At 38.2% G+C, this 14,351-nt stretch overlaps 1 protein-coding gene across 1 annotated transcript in view; it reads right to left on the minus strand.

The window, feature by feature from the left end:
- nbeab (neurobeachin b) overlaps positions 1 to 14,351 on the minus strand; it is a gene marked incomplete in the record, with an annotated part of 255,493 nt that overhangs the window by 49,335 nt on the left and 191,807 nt on the right. Inside the window, 2 exon segments of the mRNA XM_036214796.1 lie at positions 891 to 993; positions 1,077 to 1,194. Coding sequence (XP_036070689.1) covers positions 891 to 993; positions 1,077 to 1,194 — 221 coding nt within the window.

Below are 14,351 nucleotides of genomic sequence, written 5' to 3' on the forward strand. Positions count from 1 at the left end.
ACGAAAAACATCAATATTGGTATTGGCGATACTGACCAGTATCAAATGCTCAGTATCGCCCAGCCCTACTTGCTGTTTACGCTGGACAAGCAGGGAGTAAAAACCAAAGTTGCTGGTAAGAAAACTGATGCATTCTAGTAGCATTGAAACGGATCATCTATGCACAGATCTGCAGACGTGAAAAGAGTCTCTGAACCCCTCGTGCACTTGTAACTCTGATCTGTGTGTAAATGTGTGTACCATGCAATTAGTGCGTACAAGTTCTGGGTTTCTTTGGTCGGGAGCCATTTTGAACTCATGGTTAATCTTAAACTGGTGTGACTGTATTCATAAGTTTTTGATATTCACATGAACATGTGAAGACACAATTACAATACATAAAGTTTGCACAAAATGTGAGGTACAAGTTATAAATCAAGTATTTTGCAAATCCAGTGAGACAAATTTCTCTCCTTCTCCTTTTCTTTTTTGTTTTCTACTGTTTATTCGTACATGTCCGCCACCTACAGTTGGAAGAGGCTTAGTGCGAAATGTCAAAACGGTGCAGATCTTCCTCCAGCCTTTTTCTTGCAAAAACCAGTTATTTATTTCTCCTTTATGATTTCAGACGGTTGGCACTTCAGCCACGAAATACGAGTCCCTGATTGGTCAAAGTTTAACCTGATTACTCTTTCAAAGCATTTTGTATGTAGAACAAAAAACTGTAGTAAAAACTTGAGTAGCGACACATAAAGCAAGAGTTTAACACGGAAGCTTGAACTTTGTGTTGCTAATGGTGGTGTTAACATATAGCTTCACTAGATGCTTTTTTCAAATATAAACTCATTAAATGTAGTAGCTTTATGAATATTTTTAGAGTCTTCTGCTGATTTGTCAATGCGTTGACCAACCTGGCCTGTGGAAGTCCGTAGCTGGTGCCCACTCCTACTCGAGGAAGACTGTAGACAACTTTCTTGACCGTGGCCTGGTCAGGAAAGTTAAACATCACGGAGGCTGTAAGCAATGACAGGTGTGACATCATTACCAAAGAATTCCCCTTTTTTAAAGTCCAATGTCTTGACAGTATTATTGCTTACTTCTGTTGGCCATAAAGACTTCCAGAGCAGTGTTCTGCAGAAGGTAGCACCTGGAAAAGACCGCTCTGATCTCACTAAACATCCACTTCCCATGCAAACCCTCGGTGTAAGCCAAGACCTGAGAGAGACACAAAAGAGAGAAATGTCTGGAGAACATGTGACACCAGTAGAAATTAAAACAAAGACGATAAACTGTTGCTTGATGTGAAATCATTATCTTTTGCTTTAAGTCATAACTGCCCAACAAGTGGCCTCCCCACAGGAGGGCAATAAATTGGAATGGGCAAAAACATGGAACACTTAACACCTAAGAATAAGCGTGACTGTTAAGCTACGGACACAATACATTTACCACATGACCACCAATGGTACTTTCCATTTTCTTGAGAGCCTGACCTAGGCTCTGCTAAAGATACAGGCTCCTGTCTACGGCTTTTCCCGGGCTCGGGCTAGTAATGCTACAGTCACAAATACAACTGTCACTACACGATAAGGAAGAGAAGAGTCAGCAGAATCTTCAAGATTTCATGCTGCTTTTTGAAAATCGTTGGCATGATCATGAAAGTAGATTGTGGCAGTCAGGTATGCAAAATGGTCCATTTTTTATATAGCCTCCAGACTAACAGGCAGCTGGCAGCCAGTGGCACTTGATATGGAAGGCCGCGGTCTGGAAACTTTTACACATCATCCAGTCAGAGCTCCTGCAGGGCGGGGATCTGGCTGCCACCGCATTGCAGCCACCCAGCTGTCGCACAATTTTGGACAGCCACCACGCAATCTCGAAAATTGCTCGGGCGGCCACTAACCGATGTCGGCTTTTAGATGAAAGTTGTCCTTTACTTTAACCTTTTTCTTAAAACTTCCACCACTCTGGCCTCACAATTACAAATGCTAAATATGAGACCATAGCCTCACTAAATATGAATATTGGTGTAAAGTAAGTCTTGGCTGTTGTGCAAAAATAATTTTTAAAACATTAAGATTCAACACAAAATTAGCATCTTTAAACAAAAATGTAAATGTTGGTCACTTTTCTACAACAATTATGGTCTAAAATGTGACTTTTAATGTGTCTTTCTAACCAATTTACATTGGAATAATTCACCTTTAAAATACATTTAATTTTTATATCATAAAAGCTGATTGTAAAACTTCTTAAAAAAAGCTTAAAGGCGAGTTAAACCACCTTAACATAATTTGATATGGGATGACATTTTTGAAACATTTTTTTAAAGTTTATTTTATTTCAGGTTATTTGATTAACCTCCCAGGGACGGAGTTAACGCTAACATTTTACATGAAGGGGCAAAAAACTTTGGAAGGGTCGCAAATGAGAACAGTAGAGTGGAAGATCATGACAAATGAAAGGATCAAAAAACAACACTTTTATTACTGTTATTGTTTTTATTTCATTAAAAAATATTGTTTTTGTTTTTTTTATTTTTGCAATGGTTAAAGAAGTTTATATTGATAATTTCTTCATCTTCGTCAACAATTAGACAAATATTGACTCAAAAAATGGGGGGCAAACGTGGGGCAAAGCTTTTTGCATGGAGGGCCGATGACCCCTTTGAACCCCTTTTAGCTCCACCCCTGAAGATTTACAACAATCAACCTAAAATCTGATTAAAATGTTATATACCTCAAAGCATGGCATGAGAATTTTTATTTTGAAAGGCAAAATATTTTACAGCTTTAAGTTTACTTTTAGAGCACAAATAAAGAAGCAAAATAAAACACTAAATCTTTGAGGTACAAATGATAAAAAAAAAGCTTTGTCCATAAAAAAGGCAGACAAAGAATCTGTAGTGTGGCTATGCAGTACAACTGGGATTAAAGGGACACACACACACACACACACACCCACACACACACACCAGTCGAGACAGTTGTTCTGACAAGTGAGAATGATCCACTCACACACCTTTCCTCCCCCCTTTCATCTCACTGAGCAATTTTGTTCAACAGAACGAGCGAGGGGGAGAAACGTCATCAGCGGCTCCTGGGGTTACGATCACACATAGGTGCAGTGGAGAAACAGCGTTTGAGACAATAAAGATATAACAGGCCAGCAGAGGAGTGAGGCGCTGCAGCACTGCCGAGAGGAGGGTGTGTGATTAAGGTGGAGTGGGCAGGGAGGGAGCGAGCACAGTGAGATGGTGAGCTGGGTTAGGTCTGATGCTAATGCTCATTTAAAATAGTGACAGGCTGGAAGAGTGCAGCGCGAGCTGGGCTGCCTTAATTTCTCAGTGGAATAGCTCATGCCCGACCTCTGCGCCACATCCAAAATCTCTTGAGCTCAATTAAAATTGGATTAGGTGGAGATGCTGGATGTGCAGTGCAGCATCTCTGGTGCTCCTCTCCCAGTAATGCCCCTGCTTGACACCTCTGCAACCCCCTACTCAAACAGTTGTCATAGAGACAGTACAGCCCCGAGGAGGCAGGTTGCAGACTGGAGGAGAGAGGAAGGGAGGTGAGAAGGAGCTGCATGAGCACTGCTGAGGGGCCGGCAGCAGCTAACAAGGAGGAAGTATTGGCTTTTCTCTGCTTTCACTCTGCAGCCAGATGTTCTGGAAACTGGATGAACATCTACAAAGAATGGAGCGCAGATGTCCATCAGGCAAATAGAGACTTTTGAATGTTGAAAATAGGGGTGTATTGGCAAGTCTGGCGATACGATACATGACTCACGATATGATATGTGTCGCAATATTTCCCAAGACTGTACCAGAACATTTTTTTATTATTTTTTTTTTAAGAGTATGACTTATTGCTTTAACCAATAAGGCTCTATAAGTATGATTAAGGAAATAGAATGCAGGCTCATGAATAATTAATAAAATATCACACCTTGTTAGCATTTTAAATCAATTCAAGTATTGCTAGATAAAGTATCGCGATATATCACCAAGTCAATTTTCCCTACACCCCTAGTTGAAATATCAGGCTTGAAATAGACAGGAGTTGTTTCTGGTATTATCATGTAATTTGACAACTTACAAAGCATTTTTTTATTTAACTGCCTGATACCATATTGATGTAAATATCCATCACTTCAGCTCCTAAACTGCCTTCATTTGGCATCTACTTGAAGGCAAAAACATACATATTTTCATAGCTGGAAATCTATTCAGGTGTCAAGGGTTAAATGGTCTAAGGGGTCACCAACGTGGTGCCCACGGACACCAGGTGGCCCTCAAGGACCCTACAAGGTGCCCTCAGGTATCTTCTAAAATGATCACAATTCACTTGTGAGCTGCGTCTGAAAATGTAAGAATTACTGAGATTAATAAAGTTCTGAATATTGTTATTTGCTTCTTAACTTGTTGTCATTGTTGATAATTATGGTGAGAAATCAGTTTCTTCACAAAGAGGAGTATCATTATTCATTATTAACAATGTATAACTAACTATAACTAAGCAAAATTTGTTATTTCAAAATGGTAGCCCATCGTGTGACTCAGAGTAGCCCTCACTTTCAAAAAGGTTGGTGACCCCTAGTCTATATCATGCTAGTCTTAAGCCTATTAGATTAAACTACATCCATATCAATATATTCCATTTGGCACACTAAAGAGCAATTTTTTAATGAAATATGAGTTATTTCGCAAGTTTTTTTTCTACGCGGAAGTAAGACGACTCCATCTCTGAGTCACAGCCCTTCGCTCCCATTTCACAACGTCAACCTAGAGCCGGCCTCGGTAACGTGGCTGCATTTTGCCCACAGAAAACAAACTTCAAACTTCTGCAAAGATGGGCATGTATATTGTGTATAAAATGAAAGAGTTTTGTCAATCATTGCTAGCTCTACGGAGAAAGTGGGTGTTTGTTAGCCTGGGGGTGGTGCTGGCAGACACTTCCTGAAAGGGGTTGTTCCCTTCTTTGTGATGTCACAATGTGAGTTTTCTTGGGTTGTGAGGGGCTGTTAGTTGGAGAGCAGGGTTTTTGAGAAGATATATACCACTTTGGGGTGTTTTTCATGAGGAATAAACATCAATATACATTTCAAAGCTCAAGAAGTTGATTTAGCATGATATAGGTCCTTTAAAGCAAATGTGTTTTTCTTCACTGGTGTTAAACTTTAGAATTCACAGTATAATGATTTGAAAAGATGTACATGTATTCTTCAGCTTAAAAATTTAGGAAGATCAAATTTCAGAATTATGATAAAGGTTATTAGTGTATATTAATCTTTCTTTTCACTTCCCTTTTCTCTTGATCGTGTGAGTTGTGAATAGCTAATGGTGGACCATCTCAAGATATGTCTATATATATATATATATATGTGTGTGTGCTGTATATTTATATAACATATATATTTGTATATGTTGTATATTTATACAACATATATATGTATACAACATATATATATATACATATATATATATATATGTGTGTGTGTGTGTGTGTGTGTTTTGTATATTTACATAACATATATATTTATATATGTTGTATATTTATACAACATATATATATATATATATACATATATATATATATATGTTGATCAAGCAAGGGACAGACATAAAATAAGAATTGTATTCTTCAAAATGCTCCCTTCCATTCATGAGGTAAAAAGTTGTAGATTTGTAAAACTTGTCTTTGAATTTTTGTTGCTTCATAAAAGCAAGAAAAGAAAACAAGAAAAAAGATTTATTTTCCTTTTGCAAGGCCCATCAAAATTAGATTTTTATTAGCGTATTTTGTAGATTCTTTTAAACAGACATTTTAAGATTTAAGTTCGAGTGGATGTAATGCTTTAGCAGTTTGTTTCTTCTGGGACTTTTCTGCTGTGACAAAGTGCAGGCCAAAGGGCTACCTGTCAACAAAAGAGAGGCTAAAGAGGAGAGAAAAAGCTGATTTCAAACCTCTCAGATAAAAAAAAAAAAAAAATTGTCATAACAACAAAGCTTTGGTCTAAACCAACATGCAGGGGCCCCTATAGACTTGAAGATTTGACAAAGCCCAGCCCTCATTTTTGGAGGCCCAGCTGTAAAAAATGCCATTTAATGAACCTGTCTGCTGAAGCTGTCCCCTGCCTGTCAGAGGTGTCAGCCAGTGACAAGCACTGGGGACGGCCGCCTCCAGTCACAGACAGGCCTGCCAGCTGGAGACTTCGGCCCCAATCTAATCACGCCACCAGGAAGGGACCGGCGCTCTGCTCTTGGTCTGTCACGCTCAGTGCTGGGGGAAACGGCGACAGGGCGGGTGAAGGGTTCTGGTGTGGACTACTAGCAGAGCCTTTTGTTTCCACACAAGTCCCTCAATGCAGGCTCATTAGGAGGCCTGAGCGCATGCGCCGCTCCAGCAGCTACACATTCCTAGCATAATGTCATTTAACATCTCTGTCCTGTCACCGTGTTGTTCAATTTTTTTTTCTTCTTCTTTATGCGATTTAAAACAGCTAAATTGTGGCTGCAGAGCCTTATAGGAAACAATGACAGGTGGGGATGAAGAGAAGCACAGGTGACGGCTGTGTTTAGGATGAAACTCACATATCATCATGTGGAGATACTCAAGTGGAGCGCATTATGCTTTTACGCCATAGGAAGCCACTTCATGCATAAAAAGGATCAGAAATATATTTGATTTTTGAGACACACAGACGGATAATATTAATAAATCTAATGAAGCATTCTTAATAAAACCTAAAAAATGTATTCCAGAGTGAAACAATAACCACCTCCTTCCCCATTCATACTCAAAAAATAATACAAGTCCGTGAGTCCTTCAAGCCGGCATGACTGATATATTTATATTGGACTGTTTGACAAACTGGTATCAGAGCATCTGCATTCTTCTCAGATTTGTCTAATAGGCTTCCATTATAAAGCCTCATGACTGTGTGATCCCTGGAAGCCCAAGAAGAGACGGTTTCGTTTTGACTGATACGAGAACTCCCCCAGGAGAAATGGGATGGATTTCACACAAGGCAATTTGGAGGATCAGAACTGCTACGCTTGACTTTATCCTGGGCAATGTGGGCCAAATCTGTGAGGAGATAAGGTTTTTTTGAGAGACTAATAAGAAAGTATGAAACATTTAAGAGCAGGAGTGGCTACATGTATTTCTATGTGGAGTTACAGTCGATGTTGTCCAGATGTGCTTCAACGCAAAACTAAAGCAGACTTTACAATTCCGTTTAGCAAAAAAACTCACAGCAAACTTTTCTTTAAATTTTAATCCCTTTTATAGCAAATTTAAAATGCACGCATGAACATCAAAGCGAGTGTCACATCTGGTTTCCCTTAATGTGACAACTGTGGTGAAGGATGTTTAAAAGAAGTAGCTTTTTTTATAAAAGATTTCCCCAGATTTTTACTCTTTGAGAGCCTCATATCTGAGCTCCAATAACATCTCAGGCTCTTAGTGCAGGTATTGGGGGGAAAACAAGATACAGATTTGCATAATCAGTGTCACTATACATTTGGGTGGTAGCTGGAGTGTGGCAAGATGACACAGTTCGAGTGCTCTGGCAAGACCAGTGGGATAAAGGAGATGAATATGCATTAAATATGTTGGCAGCTCACTGCCCCAAATGTCCAGCCAGGTTTGTCAATAACGTTCATGTCAGGGATAGTATTTCACGCACATTAGCGAGCCCGGCAGCGCTGTCATCAGCCGGGACAGGTGGGAGGGGCTCTCATCCTGGTATGCAATCACTTTGTACTGAGTATAGGTTCTGTTGATGCTATAATATGTCTCCATGAAATGGGGGAAAATATGGCACGCATAAATGGCAATTTAGGATGGTTTTCTCCTACTTTTGTATTAGGTTAGAGGATGGCTCCAGAAAAAACCTGATGTCGGGTTTTATCTTTTTCTATGGTCATAAAAACAAACGCGCGATAAGGAGACATTGGCAGAATCTTCAAGATTTCATGACACCGCCCAATTTAAAAAAAAACTTCATTGTTGTGGTCATGAATGTGGACGGTAGCAGTCAGGAAGCTGTCAGAATGGCCTACTTTATATATATATCTACCAGGTAGGCTACCGGGCTACTGGTTAGCCAGTGGCCATTCTGAGACATTTACACGTCTTCCAGTTAGAGCTGCTGCCGGCCAGGTGATGCCTGATTTCTTAATGGCACCATCCCCACCGACCGGTCAATGGACTGCTATCGCACGGCCTCCAAATGTCCCCGAGCAACTACCGACTAATATCAACATTTAGGGTGTATTCAGACTGAAAACATTTGGTCAGCTTAAAGTAAACTAGAGTCTGTATCCCACGATAATTTGAGCACCTCCAAGCGATCTCTGGTCCGGGACCAGGACCCATCTTTTCCGGTGGTCTTGGTTTGTTTCCAATCGTACAGAACTTCGGTTTGCTCTGAGAGTTCTCAGTCTGAATATAATCTGCTCCAAGAGCGAAATAACTGGACCAAACAAGCCACCATAGCCAGTTATTAGACGACAAAAGTAGAGCTGTGACGCAACAACTCATTGAAGAAAGGTCAGAAGAATACAGGCTCATAAAAGCAACTTTTAACGTGATACATATTGATTCTCACTGTTTTCCTGAGAATCTATGACACAAACACATAATAGTTACACTTACTTGGAGCCATAACATCCTCAATAACCGTATTGCAGTTTGCAGTAAAAAGTGTTGAACCTGGCCTATATGCAGACCTTCAAAATTGAATAAAAATTTGAAAACATAAACAATCTTCTCTTTTTGTTTTGACCTATGTCCATACCTGCTGGCCAATGAGTGAAGAGATCTTTAGTCATGTGGTTTGGGCTACAATGTTTGGTCTGGAGCAGAAATCTCCGATAGACCCCAGTCTGAATACAGCAGGGTTCAGGAATTGATCCGGAACAAATGACTTTACCATTCTGAATACATAACTAGAGACAAAATTGTAAGGCTGCTGTAAAATTTCAGCTTTTCTGGTGTGTAAAAATACGACTGCCACCTCCCGATTACAAGTGCTGCTGCCGAATTGGCTGAACAACTTGTATTTTGGGCATTTTAGGCAATCTGTGACATTTTGGGATATGTGACTGTAGTTGTAGTCTAAAGTAGAATTTTTCATGGAAAAACCAACTTGTAAACTACAACAAAATTGTCCAATAGGATGCTAGTTGGGGACTTTTGTACAAAGATTTTAGTAAAAAATACAGTAAGTTGGTACTTAACTCCCCGTCTTGCTTTTTAGGACTTCATTCATACTGTTCCATTCCTGTGGGCTGCTCCTTTCATAATGTGTTTTTGCATTCCTTCATCCAAACGAGAAGGCCAGTCTATTTCTGTCACTGTCATGTGTGATGGTAGAGGACTGACTGACTGTAGATATGTGATTTCCACAACAGCAGATGAATTCACTTCACAGCATTCCTGCTAGCTTAAACACTTTTTTGTCCAATTTCCAAATGCAAACAGAATGTTGGATCAACTGCAGCAGTTTGCATGGACTGCCTGCTTTGCATAAGCAATAAATCTTATCAATATGTGCTTAGGAGCTTTGTTATTAAGAGAATAGAGCACAAAACTTATCTGAGGGTAAGAACATGAGCATATGTCAACCATCTTTCTGTGTATCTAAGTATCCATTTTAAAGGATCTTTTAAACAGTCATGCTGGATAAAAGGCAAGGACACAGATGTATACTGCCATACAGAAGTGTTGCAAATAACTTTCTGAGTGGACAAAACTTCAGATATTCATTCTGTGTCATCAAGGACTGACCAATGGAAGATATTTTCAGGAAAGCCGATATTGGAAGCATGGAGTAAAAGCTTCTTTCACATTTTTTGTCTAAAATGTATCTTTATTTTTTCTCAAAATGGCAACAGAAAGCTGACCTGAGATGCTGCTTCATCCCATTTACTGGCTCCGTATCTTTAAAACTGGTAGAGAATGTGAAACTTTAACATGTAAAAGCAACTTGAACATATCAACACATTTTCCTTTAACAGCCTTCAAACATTTTAAAACTGTTTTTGAAAAACAATTGTATGCCTTTGCTCACCCCTATTTTATTTATGAAAAAATATATATATTTTTGTGTGTGTCAACCTAGTAAAAAACATTCAAGTATTATTTGATAGAAACATTTTCGAGACCCCTATCTTAGTAGCATGATCAAACCTTTCTCTAAAAAAGGCATATATATGAAACCTGATCTACATTTTCTGCCCTGTAGTTCAAGATCATTCCACTAGGGCAGGGGTCTGCAACACATGTGGATCTTTTATCTCTCCATAGTGGCTCCTTGGCCAAACATAAAATAAATCATGGAGACTGCTGACTCAGCCATGTCGACCGTCTGAGTCAGCAGCTCCCTGCTTATGACTACCTAACCAAGAATACCTAAAGAAAATAAATAAACAAAGCCCACAAACTAAGACTACCAAGTCCAACCCCAAACTAAAATAACAAAACCCAGCAGTAAAAGACTACTGAGGACAAGAAGGGAAAAAATAATTAAAGAAAATAAATAAAAGGAAAATAAAATAGCAATTTTTTAAAGTAAGGATTACTTAATTAGCACTTATTTAATTTATATTAGTTACATTTATAAATTGATGGCTGAGGTGCACATAGATGATAAACTATGTAAGTTTTTACATCCCTGTTGACCTGATGACGTCTTGTTTCCTTAACGCTACCTCCAGAATGAAAAGATTTTATATGAGAAGCAAAATTTTGGTAAAAAGTTTGATCTTTTATGAGTTAAAAGCACATATTATATTATCTTATACTGCACAATATTGGTTGCAATCTGTTCAGAGCTGCACTGAAATGATCCTGTTTGTTACAAATCATCTTTTATTTTGAAAATAAGCTTTTAAAACTTCTGCAAATCCAAATTTCTTAAAGGCTAAAGTAAGACTATAGGGCTCCTTCTAGATTTTGATAAGTAGAAAACAAACCCAAATGGTTCTTTTATCTCCATAAAATCTCAAAAACCCTTTTGGCGGGAAAACGTTTTGCTTATTTTCAAAACTTTGTATTGAAAATAACTCATCTATTATTATTTTCATTTTTAACTCACTAGTTGCTTTATTGAAAGAATGCAGAATTTGTTGATAATTATTCACTTTAATAGAGTTACACTATGTTAAAAGTGTGTGAACCAAATTTTGATATGGTGAAAAAAAAGAGCTTTTTTTCTGAACATTTCTATCAATAATTTTGCAACAATGTGAGCAAAAACTTACCAAATTTCTCAATGTATCATAGTTGATGCAATCATTACCTAATAAAAATGATATAACAAGATTTCTTAGGGTTTATACATCTTAATTCCAAAACTTTTCTGTCAATTCTTTGATGTTGTGGACTTTACTGGGTTTCATTTGACTTGAAACCTTTTGACTTGTGTTTGAAATAACCGAAATAGCCCTATAAGTAGAGACACTATGTGGCAAAGATCCAAAAACGATGATGAAGCAGTTTTGAAATTGAAAGATTTACAGTCCAATCAAAAGAGCCACTGGAAAATTATTAGCACCTCCCAAAAATATTGAGTCAATATTGGTATCCTTATTGACAAAGACTTAAAAAAAAATCATTAATACATACTTCTAAGCATTAGCAATTGCACCTCAGCTAAAAGAAAAACAAACATTTTTCTAAAATTCTAAATGTAAGCAATATTTTTTATTGTTTCTTTTTTTTAGCTTTTTTAAGCTTTTTTTTGTTGTTGTTTACAACTTAGCTGTTGGGCTCAATCCATGCTTACACACATTCACATTCATCCCATTCACAGAAGACACTGACAGAAAATCTGAAACAGGGAAACTTAAACCAACACTTAAAGTCCTGAACTTTTCATGTCTCGCTTGTCATGCAGAACAACAGTTCAACTCAAGTCAGAAGTCAGTGCGTGACTGACAGTGGGGCAAAGCTCGGCTAGACGACATAGCTACCAGCAGATTCTGCATCAGCACGCCGCCTTACACTTTAGAAGGAACACCCTGAAAAGATCCAGACACCGTGAAAAACATCAGGGAGGCCTGCGAACGATGGGAGGAACAAGCTCAGGGTTTGACTTTATAGGTAAAAACAACTCGTCTCAAACAGCCTGAAATGTAACTCCAACATCTAAGGTTGTAGAGCAGGAGAATTACAGAACCCACTGCTGAATGAAATGACACAAATCCCCTTTTAATAAAACGTGAAGGTTACATTTTTATTCCAGTTAGGATGTGACTTATAAGGTTAATATCAGTGAGTAACAAACTATATTTAAACCAGAGACAAACACCAAATGTCAAAATTGATTGAAAAATTAAAACATATATATTAATATTTTTAAATAGGGGCGTGTATTAGCAGGATACGTATCCCAATACATGTTTCACAATACAATACGTATCACGATATATCCCAAGATTGTACCAGAACAAGATTTCACTTTTTTTTAAGAATATGAAATCTACCTGAATATTAATATGTCTTTCATTGTAATAAAATTGTGAAATTCGTTTTATGTAGTGATCACAACATTAAGCACTGTGACTGTATCCTACATACAAGTTGCTTTTACTCACAAATTCCTGGTGCTTTTTTGGGGGGGAAATTAAGAAATATTTGTTTTTAAAGGGAACAGTCAACCATGTCTGATTTCCACAAAAAAATATATTTTTCAGTTCAAGAAAGAAATATATAGAATAAATGTACCTTAAAATTCTAAAAGTATGATTCAAGATTATTTCTAACATTGTGAATTCTAGCATTTAAAAGGTTCAGAAGCCTGAACGGTGCTGGAACAGGAGATTAAAAAAATAAAGGGAAAAAAAAAGTAAATTCTTTCCAGAAACATTTCTGTGTGATGACAGGATGAAGGTGAGCGTTTGAATATGGCTAAGATTCTTTATTTAGATGACAGTCTGCGCTTTAGCGCTGCAGCTTCGTTTTTAAAAACGCGGAAGTAAACACGAATTTCAACACTCATCGCTACGGCGATGGTTTTTTCATAGCAGTGCACACATCCAACTTATTCATTAAGTCACTAAACCAGAATCTATAGCTGTGAAGTTCGGCAGAATTTTGGTAAACTTTGCCAACAGCATTTTGATGAAGGCTCCGTGCACGATCCACTCACGGTTTCACTTTTTCTTATCTGAACCCGCTACAACACACCGCTACGAAGCACTGCTACGAAGGACTGCTACGACGCACCCCTACGGCGCACCGCTACGAAGCACCGCTACGAAGAACCGCTACGAAGCACTGCTACGACGCACCGCTACGAAGCACCGCTACAAAGAACCGCTACGACGCACCGCTACGACGCACCCCTACGGCACACCGCTACGAAGCACCGCTACGAAGAACCGCTACGAAGCACCGCTACGACGCACCGCTACGACGCACCGCTACGACGCACCACTACGACCCACCGCTACAATGCACCGCTACGACGCACCTCCACTCGTGTTTTTATTTGATACTGATAGCAACATGGTACTGAGGTTCGGTTTGGGAAAATAAAAAATGAAGACGCTAAAGGACACTAGTAAATAATTAATTAAAAATTGAAAATTAAAAATACAAGTATCGACAAATGAAATATCGCGGTTTATCGCAAATTCGATCCCTCCCCCATACCTCTATTTTTAAAAATATACTTACTTTAACATGTTTGTTTGATCATAAAATCTTTCCTAGTAGCCCTTCAATTATGAGTATGCCGATTATAACACACACAAAAAGAAATCTGTATCACTTTCTAGGACATAGTTTCTGCAGAATGGCAGGAGTTCATTAGAAATTTGTTGTATTCCTTCCCTCATTTCCCATCATCTACAGGTTTACATGCTCTCCCTCTAGTGTAACAAAAATGGCAATATCAAACTGTACAGTTTTCAGCCAGATCCAGCACAAACGAGAAAAAACAAAGACGTTAATGGGTCTAGTCGTCTACAAGCTTGAGGTCCACCCATTGTATTTTCTACATAACATAAAAAGCTCTTTTTCAAATGACATAGTTTTCATCTGCTCTTGATTCACAACAGTTTCAATGAAGAAATATTCAGAAGTGCAAATTTAAGCTTAATTTTGAAAATGTATGATCATCATTGTCAAAAACATAATTATCATTGGAGTGGGGTTTCTTTGGCGATTCTACAAGAACCTTTTTGAAGAAGAAATAAAATCAGTGTTGACTTATAATAACACTATATTTGTTTTTTTTAATCGAGTTTTAAGTACCTTAGATTGTCCATATCGCTCATGGTTGGTAGGATATGTTATAGTTTAGACGTAAAGAGGCTGTAATTTAAGTAGTTGTTTTTTTAAATCACTCTGTGAGAATAG

This window comes from Oryzias melastigma, linkage group LG13 (genome assembly GCF_002922805.2).
Source record: "Oryzias melastigma strain HK-1 linkage group LG13, ASM292280v2, whole genome shotgun sequence".
In the NCBI taxonomy this organism is placed as follows: domain Eukaryota; kingdom Metazoa; phylum Chordata; class Actinopteri; order Beloniformes; family Adrianichthyidae; genus Oryzias; species Oryzias melastigma.